Raw genomic sequence first — 16,986 nt, 5'->3', positions numbered from 1 at the left:
TTATTCTTTTGGGCTTTTCCAAATTACCATATTAGGATTAAAACAGGCTGACTGTGATATGATCTGTGAAACATGCATTACTAGTCACATAAACTGATTTCAACTTCTATTTTTATATGCAGTTAATCAGCTGAACAGGCCCGTACATAATAATATACAATTCTTTTAATAATACTACAGAGTGAGGAACCTTGTGTCCCTGCAATAGCTTTATTACTGCAGTGTTCTTCACTGGCTTCTTCCCAAGATTATTATCAGAATGAGGTTACCAAGTCTCATATACAGTATATTTCACATCATGATCAAGTGTCTTTGCTTGGTGGGAAAAGGAGGATTTTTCCATTCTGTGGGATACAGATTTACTCCAGAGATGATGAGATAAATGTCTCCAAGCTGCTTTCTGAATACCACTCCTCTGAAAGTACTCATAGAGACTCATAGAGACAACACACAAAACATGGCCCTTTTGGCAGAGTTGGGGAAGGCTGTAGGCTGTGTACAGCTAAAGGACACAGAATCAGAGTAAGGGACTCACGAGTTTTTAGCCTTATTTAAGAAAATCTCATGTGATGGCGCAAGACAGAAAAGGAATTAAAAAGGAACTATTCTGGTGGAACCAAGAGCCCTATCCTTGTTACCTCCCTCTTGGCTCCTTCAATACCCTCAAGGAACTCTATGGTATTCTAGGGCATTGTGGAGCCTACTGGTAAACAAAAATCTAGTGAAATTCCACTCTTTTGAAGCAATAAGGAAATGTAGGCTCAGCAAGAAGAAACCTGCACAAGGTTATGGATTTCTTGACTGACAGACATCGGAATACAATTCACTCTTTAACCTGCATAATGCAAACAGTTGGTAGAGACACTAGAAAGTTCCTTGTCTAGATCTCTCACAGTCATTGGCCCCTCCTAGATAAAAAAAAAAAAAAGAAAAAAAGAAAAATGTGCTGATGAACTTTGCCATCTGAGCGTGAGGGTAATTCTTTACAAAAAAAAAAAAAACAAAGCAAAGGAAAGAAGAAAAGAAAAACAAAGCAAAAGAAAAGAAAGAAAAAAGCTACAACAGAAAGGTCAGTTTGATTATTGGGATAATGTTAGAACTCTGACTCTCCCAGCTACAATTCTTACACTGCCTTAATTGATTTAACTTTCTCTGCAGAACGTCTTATCTAAGACACTTCAGAGTACTGTTTTATTAGAATGCAAAGGGTTTTCTACAATGATGTTGCAACCCGGTTGGAAAAGGTATCAATCAAAATGACAATAAAGGTCAGAAATTATCTTAATTATTAAGAAAACTCCAACTTTCTTGGTAAAATAATTCTTCATTGGCAAAAACACAGATTTCAAAAGCCATAGGATAAAACACGTGCATGGGCATTTCAGTGCGCAAATGCCGATCATCACACTCCATGATTTGTCTCTTTAGAATTAACTTTGATCTGGAGGGACTTAACTACTTAGTTATAGGTATGGTACCTATTAGGGCAATCAGCATATGCATCCTTGTTTTACTCCCAAGCCATGCTATAAGGATTCTGAGAAATTATAACATAATAGCATAAACTTTCTTTCTCTCATTTTCTCTTGGTGGATTTTAGTTTGCTATGGAATCAATTTCTCCTTTGGCTGTTTTCTGGGTCATAATTCACCAGTTTGAGCTGTCTGCTTCTGAATTACATTCTAAATGAGACTTGCAGCTTTCCTATGGCTAAGTCCCATTTTCCTATGCTGAATTCCTAACAACCAACGATTCTTAAGAGCTGTCTATCTTTTGACAGGCAATATTTTTTTTCTGATTAAAAAGGAACCCTGTTATTCTTCTGTAATTATTTTAGTTGTAGTGATCCCAACTTCCCCCTCCTTTTAGGCATAGGTTTGCCCTCAAAATAGGAGGAGTGTCAACAAACCATCAATAAACCTTGCTGTTCCATCATGGCTTATGGAAAATGAAGGGAATGCTCCCAGCTCTTCCTGAAATACATTCAAAACAATATTGACTGAGTGCTAGCAAAGTATGCTTGCTTCTCTGGCACTCAGGAAGTTTATGTCTGACTTTAATTCCAAATGAGCACGCGCCATCAAACCCAGACATTCCAATCCACAGCAAAGTCCCAGTGCTTGGAGGGATTTAGAAACAGTTTAGCCTTTAGTTGCTTTTCAGTTACTAGAGATTCTCTTATTCTGCTTAACTCTCTTCTCTAGCCATATAAGCCAATTATAATTTCCCTGTTCCCATAAGAAGAAATAAGAACAACTAACATTTCTGTAGTGCTTTAAGTGCAGGAAAAGGGAAGTGGGAAGCCTACTAGTGTAGATAAGACGTCTGATTTTAGATTTCTGTCCTCCTTTCCCCCTTGCCATATAGGTAATGCACTCCTAATCATGAGTAGTCAGACTGATGGGTTTATTATGCACCAATATATGCTAGCTACTCGGTCAGCAGCTAGCCCATTTTAATGATGAACTCCATTTTCAGAAGAAGCAAAATTGCAAAAGAAAATAGCATATCATGGAGGCATATGCTGAACTAATGTCATTTCTTTTTGGATAGTGCTACTCAACTGGTAAATCAGAGAATGACATAAAGCACATCAGGACTTCAATTAGGCTTTTATAGTATTACTCATAAGTTTTTAGACAAAATGGATAAATGTGAGTAGAATGATAGTGTTATTTTTTGGTTGGATGACCATGTTCAAAGAGGGGTGATGACGAATTGTTGTCCAGGCTGGACAGTGTTCTATAAAGGGCTTGCCACATTGATATTTGACATTTCCTGATTGCCATTTTTCCCTGAGGATGGGGGCCTAGAATCACTGGTTCTTAAAGCTCCACAGATGACTCCAATGTGCAACCAAGGAGATCCACTGATACAGGATCTTTGGTTCACATACTATACTACGTATTGTTTTTAGCAGTAATACCAATAACTGTCTTCCAGCGATCCAATCTTCGATACAGCTTCACAGATGTTTCAAGTAAGGGGTAGAAAGAGAACACTTAAAATCGATTTTAACTTGGATAAAGATTTGGAACATTACCATAAAAGGTGTTTCAAAGAGTCTAGTAGGGACTTCAAGTGGATGTCATTTTTTTACATTTCACAAACAACAAATTCCATCAAAACCTGTTGATAAGAATAGCCCCATTACGTGTAAAAGCAAAGTTAATAAAGGGGCACTCTCTGGGTGCTGAGAAAATAGACCAAAGTTTTGTTTGACAAAAATGATTGTGTCTCCTTACTTAGCATCAGGTTATTATAATAACAGTTGTTTAAAGTCTTCAATTAACAAAAAAGTTGATGATATCAGCAACAGTAACATTTGATTTGTATATCCACAGGGAAAGTTAGATTTTTAACCCCAGTCACTTTGGCAAAGAGAAGGAACAAGGTACTTAATTATTGGAGGCTGCACTAAAACTGTCTATAGGTCACAGAACAACATGTCCAAGGCCAATTATGTTGAGTACAAAGACTTCAGGCAGTGGGGGACAGTAAGAAGCTTGTGTCCTCTCTCTCTGGAAGGGTACAAGCCTCATAACATCAGTACAATTAATAACTCTCTGACCTTTAAAAGGCATTTTATGAACAAATTAGGTCAATTAGTATAGCAACATTTACATTAAAAAATCTCAGCCACTTTCTAACTAAGGGGAAAAGTAGTTAATTCATTGCATTAACAATATGTTAATAGGCAATATTCATAAAGGGTCTGCTCAGCTGGAACTGATACAACAGAGACACAGAAAAACTCACAGTGAAACATAAATGACCTTGAAATGTATAGCCCCAGACTTCACCTTGAACTTCTTCTGTTCAGTGTTACCTGTTCATGGTAATTGTACTGAACTGTGCAAAACCCTCCATTCCTTGAGTAGATGGGTGTGCCACTCTCATGAAGGATATGTTCTTAGGAGAGTGCTGAATCCAACCTCCCTTCATGAGTGGGTAAAAAAAACCCTCTAAACATCCTTTCTCTGTTTTTCCTATCTTACTACTTTACTATCCATATATACATTTCATATATATAAATATATACATATATATTTTTTTCCTACAGTGAACTGGACACTGTGCTAGGTGATTTACATATATTATTCATTTAGTTTTCATGCTAACTCTGTAAGATAGACATAGTTCTCATTTTACAGATAGGAAGCAGGCTTAGAAAGGTTTTAAGTAACTTGCAGAAGGTCACAGAGCTTGCAGGTTGTAGAGCCAGGACACACCCAGATCTGCCTGACTACAGGACCAAAATTTTTCACATCAACATGCTACCCTGTACTCTACTACTCTGTCTTTCTTACACTTATTTCACTTCCTTCCTTCTACCTCTTTCCACCTCAAAGCACACAATAGTGGATGGGTTGTAGTGTTGGAAGGATATTAAAGAAGACTAATCTGGCACTCTTTTATACTCCTCTTAAAGCTCTGGATTATTTTCTATTTCCCCACATATGGCCTGGGCACCAGGATCCAAGAAATCGCTGCTCCCTATAGGCTCATGTTAGATCCTTTTTCTCTCCAATCTCCCCATGGTTTCAGCGACTACATTTTAAAGATTCCAAATAAGGGCATATAGCCTGAGACATTGTGTTTCCTTCAAGAGAACATTAGGAAAACATATTTGAAATCGAAACCAAAAAAGTACTCCTGATGCCTAGAAGAGACAAAATTAGAATAGGGCTAGCTCTATATGGGCTTGTTGATTGATTAATTGAAGGTTGATCACACATACAGAGAGTAATGAGCAAAGTTAGAGTAAATCCTTATCAGTGGAATTCAACAGGGTGGTCTTTCTCACAGGACTTTTTGTTGCAGACTTAATGTAGGCTTCCTGAACCTTGTGGTTTGTTAATCTGCAAGTACTTGTTTAGATATCAGGCGGTGGCATCTAAGATACAAGCTGTTAATTGTGAGTTCTAATCCTAGGCTAGAAGATGCCTATAAAGATTAAAACTTGTTTCCTTTTTCTAATAATTAGCAGCCTAGCTAAAGAGAGATCAATTGTAATTGGGGAATTGAAGAAGGTAATAAATCCATTACTGAGACTAGTTGTTTTACAGAGCCATTTGTTTAATCCTTAAAATTTGCAGGCTGTAAATTACTCATTAGAAGGCAGAAAGCAAAATAGCCATCATCCATTTAGTGTCTCCAAACTCCAAAGACTTAGGGGAGGAAATCCATAGAAACAAGAGGTCCGATGTGTTCTTTCACTGCGATTTCTTAATGGGTGAAGGTGGTTAAACAATAAGGAAAAGGCCATGTAATTATCCTGATGCGTTGGACCATAGGCCAGGGGTGGACTTGATTAAATCCATGGAGGGCTAACCCACAAACGGTGGGAAAATGCCCCTTCTTTTCCATTCAGCCCTGAAGGCAGCTAATCAATGTGCACATCTCATTTCCAGATTGTTGCATGAGATCAGAGAAATAGCCTATAGCATTCATTAGGGCATTCCCTCATATCTGTTGTTTTCTAATCAGCACAGGGAATAAAACGAGAGGCCAAGTACCAGAGAGGAGTTAGGAGAGAGCCAGGAGGAAGCTGTCCTCCTCTCCATATACAGGGAATGCAGTTCCCAAATACAAAATGTTTAACTGCAAAACAACTAGACAGTTAGTTTATAGGTCTCTTTACATGCATAGAAAGCCACATATATTTGGTTTGAACATGGATTTTGCAAGCTTTATATGAAAACACTTAACCATTTACTAAGAACAATGTTTTTTTTTTGGCATACCAAGGGTACAATTCAATTTTAGACTCCTAGTGGTAATGATGCAGGCAGTATACAAGATGCCTATGATACTAGCACTGTGCTTGAACTTTGAGAGTAGAATTTGAATCTGTGCATATTTTCTTTTTTAAACAATGTGATGCCTGTTATAGACACAAAACACAGCTTCTATTAATAGCTCACTGTTGGGCTATACACAACAAAATACCTATGGCTTACTTCTGCACTGAGTAAGCATTTCTTTCATACCTCTTTCCTTTCCTCCTCATGATCAACAGCACATCTCCGAAATAAGATGATAGGATTAGGTTGTGAAATGAAGTTTTTCTCTTTGCAGGGATAACAAGATCACGTGAAGATCAAATCTCTGATTTTGTGGTAGCAAAGTGAGTTACCAAACGGAAACTGTTTCCAATCATTTTCTACTTGACAATCTAATTAAGTTTCTGATTTCACCAGGTTGGCACTATGTCTATCTCTGTGTTCCACTCAATACCCACCAAGCTGTTGTTAATCAATAAATCATTACTGATAATGAAGGAAAATCCAATTTAAAAATTACAGCTGTTCTGGAAATGCATTTATTTACTTTGTTAAAGTAATTATAAAGCAAGTGTTTTTTAGATTGATCATTTAACCATGTCATGTAATAAAAGTACTTTCTCCCCACATCTCACTTAAAAAAAAAAGCTACATGTATTTTACATTAGAAAGCTATACTACGGAATCTTAAAGACCCTTGTCATTAAAAATACAATCAAAGCATGTTAGAAAAATGTTAGAAGTCCTAGCCAGAGTAATCAGGCAAGAGAAAGAAATAAAAGGCATCCAAATAGGAAGAGAAGAAATCAAACTATCTCTCTTCCCAGATGATATGATTCTATACCTAGAAAACCCATAGTCTCTGCCCAAAGCCTTCTAAATCTAACAAACAACTTCAGCAAAGTTTCAGGATACAAAATCAATGCTAAAAAACTTAGTAGCATTTCTATACACCAACGATGTCCAGTTAAGAGCCAAATCAATAGCACAATCCCATTCACAACAGCCCTAAAAAATAAAATACCTAGGAATACAGCTAACCAGGAAGGTGAAAGATCTCTACAACAAGAATTACAAAACACTGATGAAAGAAACTGGAGATGACAAAAACAAATGGAAAAACTTTCCATGCTCTTGGATAGGAAGAATCAATATTTTCAACATGGCCATACTGCCCAAAGTAATGTGCAGATTCAATACTGTTCATATCAAAATACCAATGACACTTTTAACAGAATTAGAATAAACTATTCTAAAATTCACTGGGAACCAAAAAAGCCCCAATAGACAAAGCAATCCCAAGCAAAAACAACAAAGATGGAGGCATCATATTACCTGGCTTTAAACTATACTACAAGCCTACAGTAACCAAAACAGCATGGTACTGGTAAAAAAAAAATAGACAGATGAATAGGACAGGTGAGAGAACCTGGAAATAAAGTCACACACCCACAACCACCTGATTTTTGACAAAGTCAACAATAATAAACAGTGGGGAAAGGACTACCTATTCAATAAATGGTGCTGGGATAACTGGCTAGCCATATGCAGAAGATTGAAATTGGATCCTTTCCTTTCATCATATGCAAAAATCAACTCAAGATGGATTACATACTTAAATGTAAAACCTAAAGCTATAAAAACCCTAGAAGAAAATCTAGGAAATACCATTCTGGACATGGGCCCTGGCAAAGATTTCATGATGAAGACTCCAAAAGCAATTTCAACAAAAACAAAAATTGATACATGGAACTTCATTTAACTGAAGAGCTTCTGCACAGCAAAAGAAACTATCAATAGTGTAAGCAGACAACCTGCAGAAAGGGAGAAAATATTTGCAAACTATGCATCTGACAAAGATCTAATATCCAGCCTCTATAAGGAACTTAATTAATAAGCAAAAATCAAACAACCCCATTAAAAAATGGACAAAAGACGTGAACAGACACTTCTGAAAAGAAGACATACATGTGCCCAAGAAGCATATGAAAAAATGCTCCACATCATTAATCATTAGAGTAATGCAAATCAAAACCACAATGAATACCATCTTACACCAGTTAGAATGGTTATTATTAAAAAGTCAAAAGGGGGCTAGGTTTGGTGGCTCATGCCTGTAATCCAAGCACTTTGGGAGGCCAAGGCAAGTCAATCACTTGAGGCCAGGAGTTTGAGGCCAGCCTGGCCAACATGGTGAAGCCCTTCTTTACCAAAAATATAAAAAATTAACCAGGCATGGTGGTGCATGCCTGTAATCCCATCTACTTGGGAGGCTGAGGCACTAATCACCTGAACCTAGCGGGCAGAGGTTGCAGTGAGCCAAGATCATGATCACGCCATTGCACTCCAGCCTGGGCAACAGAGCAAGACTCTGTCTCAAAAAAAAAAGTCAAAAAATAACAGATGCTGGCGAGGTTCAGGAGAAAAGGGAATGCTTATAGACTGCTGGAGGGAATGTAAATTAGTTCAGCCACTGTAAAAAGCAGTTTGGAGATTTCTCAAAGAACTTAGAGTTATCATTCAATTCAGCAATCCCATTACTGAGTATATACCCAAAGGAATATAAATCATTTAACTCAGCAATCCCATTACTGGGTATATACCCAAAGGAATATAAATCATTCAACTCAGCAATACCATTACTGGATATATAATCAAAGGAATATAAATTGTCCTTCAATAAAGACATACACACGTGTATGTTCATCACAGCACTATTCACAGTAGCAAAGACATGGAGTTAATTTAGATGTCCATCAACAGTGGATTGGATAACAAAAATGTGGAACATATACACCATAGAATATTATGTAGACATAAAAAAGAATGAAATCATGTCCTTTACAGCAACATGGATGCAGCTGGAGGCCATTATTCTAAGCAAATTAATGTAGAAACAGAAAACCAAATGTTGCATGTTCACTCGTAAGTGGGAGCTAAACATTGAGTACACACAGACTCAAAGAAGGGGACAATTGACACTGGGGCCTACTTGAGAGTGGAGGGTGGGAGGAGTCTGAGGACCTAAAAACTACCTATTGGGTACTACATTCATTACCTGGGAGATGAAATAATCTGTACACCAACCCCAACAGCATGGAATTTACCTATATAATAAACCTGCGTATGTACCCCCTGCACCTAAAATGAAAGTTGGAAGGAAAAAAGAATTAAATGAGAAAAAGAGAAAAAAGGGTAGTTACTCTTTCTCCAAAAAAAAAAAAAAAAAGAAAGAAAGAAAAAGACAAGGAAAACTGTTGAGACATTGTAAGATAAACTTTAAAAAGCTTACAGTAAATTTGAAAATTATAACTTGGTGCTTCTATGTTACTGGTCTCAGAAAAGAGCCCATTCTGGTCACTTTTGGTGGAAGCCAGAAATGATATTTGGCCTTTCCTCTTTCCTGGGAATAAAGTACCTGACTTCTCTTCTGACTTACCCTGAGTGGATTTTCATTAAGGTAAGGGGGTTCACCTTCCACCATTTCAATTGCCATAATTCCAAGAGACCAGATATCAACTTTCGGACCATAAGCTTTTCGAGTCACCACCTCAGGTGCCATCCAATATGGGGTTCCCACCATAGTGCTTCGTTTACTTTGCTCAGGAGTGATCTGGGCACAGAACCCAAAGTCAGCTGCAGAGAAGAAAAGCCAGTTAAAATAAGCCCAAATTATTTTCCTTTTACAATATATCACTTTCAGATATGGCTGTACCTTCCTTTGCTACACACTGAGTTTCCACAACTGCCTAGCTCATACCTTTTTGTTAACTGATGTCTCAGCTGGTCCTGATTTTAAGAAGGTCTGAAATAATTGACTAACGTGATGTCATTTTTACTAGACTTCAATCTAATTCCCTCTCATCACTGTTTTCTCAAACTTACAGAATTTTTCAGTTTCCTAATTAGGTATTTGTCATTTATTCATTCCACAAGTCACTAGAAATTCTGAAATATTAAATCCAAAAAATGTGGTCACAATATTCAGGAACACAGTGTTAGAAAAATTCTTTACTTCAAACTGGGCTGTAACTTCTTTCAAATAAATCACTTTCAGTAACCATTATCTTCTTAAGATATACAATGAAAGAACAGAAATTCCCTGATACTCTAATACCACTTGAACCAAAATACCTACTCAATTTAACAGAGCCATCCATCCCGAGAAGAATATTGTCACTCTTTATATCTCTATGGATCACCTGGTTTGAGTGCAGGAAATCCAAAGCTTGCAGGCACTATTAAATCAGAAAAAAAAGTTCTAATTATATCACAAATAATTTTTAATACTAAGTTTTATTTCTAGATAAATTTTGGGCAGGGATATAACTTTATATTGTCAAGTGAAATCGATTACTGAATGCTTTAACAACACCACTTTAAAGTCACGTTACCATTTACATCAATGATGCCACTTAGCATTATACATGCTAAGTATGATGGCTGACACATCAGACTAGGACATTAAGAATGATAATGTGATAAATAGCACCAATCAATAATACAGTCAAATTAACCAATTAATATACTTTGGCCCAGTTATTTGGAGGATTCAGCTTGATCTTCTATAGCTGTGGTAAGCTTCATTGTACATGGCATGATTTGATTCAGAAGTTCTGGCATGAAACCCAGGAATCTGCATTTAAAACAAGTGCCCCAAACTATTTCTAATGGGTATCCAGGTTTGGGAACCACTCCTAGGCTATGAAGTAACTATAGGCACTTGTTTGGAAATGCCTTTGCAGTGTAATGCTGGAAGAAGGAAACCACAGGCTCAGGGTAGTAAGTTTAATGTATTGAATGAATAGAAAACATATATGTTTGGTGGATATGTGGGGTGGGGAAAATGATAATGAGAGGAGAGCAAGGAAGGAGGAAATTTAAGTGAACAACTTATAAAAAAAACAAGCAGAGATTAGCTGGTATCACTTAGTTTTGTTTTTCTATCATTGGTTTTCAAGTTTCAGTGAGTCAGAGTTCCTACTTTTGTTGATAGAAAACCTCACCACAATAAATGGGATAGATTATAATGCCTAAGATGAGACTCCAGTAAAAAAGTGTGTGTGTTTTTTAATATTCAACAAAATAAATATAATAACATCTCTTTAATTTAGTTTGAAACCCCTTAGGGGTATGACACTCACTGGAAAAGAGACAGACCGTCAGGCCCACTTGGGGGCTGTAAGGGAAGTTCAGATTGTACTGTGAAAGCAACTGCTTTCTGGCCTGAGGGAGGACCTTGTTTAAATTGCCTTCTAAAAATGATGAAAATATAATTTATTTTACATGGCTCATATTACACATGCAGGATAAAATAAGTATCATGTAAAAACTTCCCCAAATTAGAAAGAAGTGCTATGCCAATATCACTGTTTCCCATGTTCACGGAAACTACAGCATGTGGGTTTAGATACGGCACCTCACAAATGGCATAATGGAACTAAAAGATTCACAAAAGGCAGCTAAAATAAACAAGAGGCTCAGGAGGGTGATGCTGGGGAGTGCTATTAGGACAGAATTTAAATTGAAGTTGGCCTCTCCAATTGTTTTCAGTGGAAAAGTTCTACTATTGTTACTTTGATGATACAAACATTCTGAATAATCAGAAATGAAGAACTGCCAATTTCGGTGGTCTTCTCAGCTAGAAATGCTCTATTTGCTTACCTCTCTGCAGACAGCTGCTATCTGTCCTTCATCCATACAGGTCTCCGTGACCACATCAGTCAGAGAGCCACCAGCCAAGTATTCCATGACTACCCATAGTTCATCACCCACCAAGTAGCTATAACAAGAAAAGAAAAGACTGCCTTATGACGCTAAAAAACCTGGGGACTCTGATATTCCCAGGCCTCAGTTCTGATAGAAGTCAACTCTGAGTTGTGCTATGCCCGTTACCTTTGAGAAGGTATTGAGGGACATACCCCAAGTAATCATAATATGGAGCCAAGGGTCACCAGAGCCCTATAATTCAGGCAAAGAGAGCATGAGGTTATTCAAATCACCTGACACCATCTGACGGCACTTTAGCAGTACAATCAGGTCTCTCTGAAACCTTGCTTATCAAGAAAGATGAATTATAGGAAATGGAATGAACCCAATGTTCCCACCCTGCCCTAAGACCCATATCAATGTGAAGCAAGATTTTCTATCCAGTGGTGCTCAAACTGTGGTGTCCATAAAATTCATCTGGAAAGCTTGTTAAAAACAAAAATTCACAGTCCTCATCTTATTATTTATGGAAAGCAGCCTAGAATTCTGAATTTTTTATAAGTGCAAATGCATTTTTTTTGGTTTTTTTTTGTTTTTGTTTTTTGTTTTTTGTTTTTTGTTTTGCAAAATTACAAACACAGAATGACTTTAGGTTACTCTGTTGCAGGTGGTTCCTAAGTTACACTTTAGGAGACACTGATCAAGACTGTAAAATTTGCGGCCGGGTGGAGTGGCTCACGCCTGTAATCCCAGCACTTTGGGAGGCCAAGGTGGGTGAATCACCTGAGGCCAGGAGTTTGAGACCAGCCTGGCCAACATGGCGAAACCCCGTCTCTACTAAAATACGAAAAATTAGCTGGGCGTGGTGACACACGCCTGTAATCCCAGCTCCTTGGGAGGCTGAGGCAGGAGAATTGCTTGAACGTAGGAGGCAGAGGTTGCAGTGAGCTGAGATCACGCCACTGCACTCTAGCCTGCGCGACAGAGCAAGACTCTGTAAAAAAAAAAAAAAAAAAAAAAAAAGGACTGTAAAATTTAACCCTCTTTTTTCCTCCCAGTTTTTCCTTCTTCTGTAACATTGGTCTACCTGGCCCAAAAAGCAGAAAACAGTATCTTAAGCTTATTGAGTTTGAAGACCTAGATTTAGTTTCTTTGTATCCCCTCCAGAGAACACCGCACAGTGGTACTAAACAAACTCTTTTTGAAATTGAATGAGACAGATGTTAACCACAAGTGAAGAGTTAGTGCTGCCTTTAAATACCTATTTATAACACACTGTTAATACCACTGATAAAGAGACATTAATTACCAGGTTTAGGAAAAAGGTTTGAGATTAAAGTCTGAATTCCCTAGACCTCACTGTTAGTTCATCACAAAGCACCCATTAAAGCCATTGTAGTCAGCCTTCTTCACTTAGACTCCCAGAAATTGTACTGGCTCCAGACAAACACTTGATGTAATGTTTAAACCACTACTCCCTCCTATATGCAATGGTCTATTTTCTGCCAAAATGGAGCTATGATTCTCAAAATGAAATTTACAACCAAGACCATAAAATGTTTCTTCAAGTGTCTGATATGTGGACAAAGCTAAGTGAGTGCAAGTTTAGCAATAGATCTAATACTCTACTACACTGTAGCATTTGAGAAATATTTGCAGAATGTTAAATGAACGAATCCCAAATAAAGTAATTTGCCAAGAAAAAATGACATCCCACAAAGAATATAAGTACATAATAAGACAAAACACTTACCTATCTAAATAATTAACAATATTAGGGTTCTTATTTTCCCTCATGACCAGAATTTCATTAATAATTAATTCCTTCTTGGGTTGCTGTTGAAGGTTCATCTGCTTTATGGCCACCTGAATGGCAATTAAAATACAAGAATGAATTACAATCATTATAATAAACATGAATATTCATATTTTGGGGGACATAGAGTGAAACATACACATTCTTTATTTACTAAGCTCTTTCCCTGTGCCACAAACACATGCCCCCCACTTTTTTTTTTATTTTTTGGTTAATCATGGGTAAACTACTCACTTCAGAGGCTTTGGGCACCAAGGAAGTAAACACCTATGTCAACCCAGTGCTACCCATTTTTTTTTTAGGCGAAGTTGCCATCGAAGAAGATAACTGTTAAATATGAATAAAAGAAAATAAAAATCAGGATTGAACGTTAGCACTTACCTCTTGTCCTGTTGCAATGTCTAGTGCTGTATAAACAGTACCTGATGCCCTGTGAAGGTGAAAATTATCAAAAGAATAAGCAATCAAGCTGTTACCAATATATTTTACTTGAAATAAAATGTAATTATTTTGAGGGGAGGAAAATTAGCAAACTCAAAATTATGAGGTAAGAAAAGGAACAACCTTAAAAAAATTATTATTGTGATTAAAAAAAGCACAGGCGATCTACCCTCTTAACAAATTTTTAAGTGTACAGTATTGGAGCAATCTTTTTATACAGCATATGCACCTGAAACAATCACAATGTATCCCTTGTGGTGGACTAGGAACTCCAGTCAGACTTTCTGGCACTAGTCGGAGTGTCATGCACTATGCAGTAATAAATTGAGCAAAATGGCCTTGCTTCTTTTAGGAAACTCCTGGAATCCCCTAAATATTTCTTGAATTTTGTAATAACCAACATTGCAGGCCTTTCATTAAACTGAAGAATAGTTTAGGAAAGAATATATCATCTTTTGCTTAGGCAAGTATAAATTAACCTTCCCTTTTAGTATAGAAACCGAGTGGTTCTTTTCATATATTTCCAATTTTTAAGACTATCTTCATCTAAAGACCAATCTCTCTCAGTGCTGTACTGTACTATAGCTACATGAAGCAATAGCAACATGACTTTATTATTGAGCCATTGTTTTCTTATTTTTACTAAATTTCTCAACAACTTCTACTATGAGGTGTCACTCCAGCCCAATATTCTTTTAAAATCTATCATTTCTGGGCCTGGTGCAGTGGCTTACACCTGTAACCCCAAAACTTTGGGAGGCTGAGGCGGGAGGATTGCTTGAGCCCAGGAGTTTGAGACCAGCCTGGGCACCACGGTGAGATCCAGTCTCTATGAAAAATTTAAAAATTAGCCAGGTGTGGTGGCACATGCCTGTAGTCCCTGCTTTTCAGGAGGCTGAGATGGGAGGATCACTTGAGCCCAGGAGGTCGAGGTTGCAGTGAGCTGTGATCGTGCCACTGCACTCCAGCCTGGGTGTCTCAAAAAAATTAATAATGAGCCAGTCCATGTCTCAAAAAAATTAATAATGTATCATTCTTTATATCTTAGCAGTACTCTTGCTTCCATTCTAACTTCATTTATGGGGTTCCCTTGCTTTGCAAATAGAAATTGTATAGTAAGCTGCATTCACAGTAACCTTCTATGAATCACAAATGCATTCTAAACCACCTCCCACCAACACCTTCAAGAAAAAGAAAAAAAGTCAATTTCGCTTTTAGTGAATAAAGGAGTTAGAATAGAGATCAGTCCTGTGATTGACTACATGTTATAATGCTCCAACATTGCTCTGTAAACTTTCTGGTAATTATTTCTCTTGTTCTCTATTTCATCCTTGCTGTTTTGTTTTCTGAGTCCAGGAATTATTTTCTTATGTCAGGCACTTCCTTGTCATTCTTTTCCCTTCTCCTTGTATTAGCCCAAATATTTCTCACAGGTCCAAGAAGTGTATATGACCTGGCTCTCAGGGAGTAAACTCGGTGTGTAGTATAAGGCATATTTGACTATTAGTAGAGATCTGAGTTCTAATATTTGTCCTAACATCATCAAGCTATGTGACTTTGCGCTAGTTACTTCCTTTCACTGAGTTTCAGTCCCCTCACATGGAAAACAGGTATCACAATAACAGTAAACATGTACTGAGTATGTTGTATATGTCAGACACTACACTAAGAACTTTAGATAATTTATCTTATGTAATCCTTACCATATTTTTATAAGGCAGATGCTATTATTCCCATGTTACATATGATGAACTGAGGTTCAGAGAGGTTACCTGCCCAAGGTTACACAGTTAACAACCCATGTCTGTCTGACTCTCTTGCTTTTAAAGTACAGGAAATGAGCTACTTTGTTTCTAAGGTTCTTTAATTCTATGATTTATAATCTACAACTCTACTACCCTCCTCACTCTGCTTGTGTTTCTAAATATCGATTGGAACTGGGCTGAAAAATCACACTTAATCAATAGGTGCCACCTAAACCGGGATTTGATAATTCTATAAATTTCTTAGGCTTGAGGCTTATATCAGACAAATCATTTCCTCACTTCTGTAAGTGTGAGATTCTGGGCTCAGAGCTCACAGTTAGTTCCCAATAAATATTTGTTGAATGAACAAATTAATAAAAATCTTTTAAGCAAACATGCAATGCCAATATGACTTTTCCTTTCTGTGAAGAAAACCTTTCTTCTACTTAAATCTAAATAAAGCACTTTGCTCTTGGAATAAGCGAACAAACATTCCTGACTTCAGAGCCTGGTGTGTGATTTGTCCTTCTGAACTTATTTGAGTTCAAAGGAATAGATCACCTCGACTTGGTGTATATTTCAGCCGCAATAAGTCCTGAGAAACTACTTAAATCTAATTGCAAAATATGATTTAAAAATGCCTTTTGACATACAGACACCTAGCAAACATACGAAAAAAATGCTCCACATCAATAATCATCACAGAAATGCAAATCAAAACCACAAAGAGACACCATCTCTCACCAGTCAGAATGGCAATTATTAAAGAGTCAAAAAACAACAGATGTTGGCAAGGCTGCCAAGAAAAGAGAACACTTATACCCTGCTGGAGGGAATGTAAATTAGGTCTTCCGCTGTGGAAAGCAGTTTGGAGAGTTCTCAAAGAACTTAAAACGGAACTACCATTTGACCCAGCAATCTTATTACTGGGTATGTATCCAAAAGAAAATAAATCACTTTATCAAAAAGACACATGCACTTGTATGTTCATTGCAGCACTATTCATGATAGCAAAGACATGGAACAAACCTATGGGCCCATGAATGCTGGATTGGATAAAGAAAAATGTGGTACATGTACACCATGGAATATTATGCAACCATAAAAAGAATGAGATCATGTCCTTTGCAGTAACATAGATGGAGCTGGAGGCCATTATTCTAAGGGATCTAATGCAGGAATAGAAAACCAAATACAACATGTTCTCACTTCTAAGCTGGAGCTAAACATTGGGTACGCATGAACATAAGCTGGCAACAATAGACACTGGGGACTACTAGAGTGAGGAAGGAGGGAGGAGGGTAAGGGTTGAAAAACTAACTGTTGAGTACTATGCTGACTTCTGGGTGATGGGATAATTCGTACCCCAAACCTCAGCATTATGCAATATACCCAGGTAACATACCTGCACATGTACTCCCTAAATCTAAAATAAAATTTAAAAATAAATAAATAAAAGTGACTGGTTTATTCACATGTATTTAGGCCG

The 16,986-nt window shown here is 37.3% G+C and overlaps 1 protein-coding gene across 26 annotated transcripts in view; it reads right to left on the bottom strand.

Moving 5' to 3' along the window:
• Positions 1-16,986, bottom strand: part of PAK3 (p21 (RAC1) activated kinase 3) — a 284,926-nt gene that overhangs the window by 22,420 nt on the left and 245,520 nt on the right. For all 26 annotated transcript variants that reach the window (XM_016942629.4, XM_063803778.1, XM_054676184.2 and 23 more), the window contains 5 exons: positions 13,693-13,741; positions 13,249-13,361; positions 11,451-11,568; positions 9,925-10,024; positions 9,226-9,422 (listed from right to left, as the gene is read on the bottom strand). In XM_016942629.4, coding sequence (XP_016798118.1) covers positions 9,226-9,422; positions 9,925-10,024; positions 11,451-11,568; positions 13,249-13,361; positions 13,693-13,741 — 577 coding nt within the window. The remainder of the gene's footprint in view (positions 1-9,225; positions 9,423-9,924; positions 10,025-11,450; positions 11,569-13,248; positions 13,362-13,692; positions 13,742-16,986) is intronic.

Source organism: Pan troglodytes, chromosome X (assembly GCF_028858775.2).
Source record: "Pan troglodytes isolate AG18354 chromosome X, NHGRI_mPanTro3-v2.0_pri, whole genome shotgun sequence".
Taxonomy (NCBI): Eukaryota; Metazoa; Chordata; class Mammalia; order Primates; family Hominidae; genus Pan; species Pan troglodytes.
The sequence above is the reverse complement of the archived record's forward strand: the minus strand, read 5'-3'. Positions and strand labels throughout refer to the sequence as shown.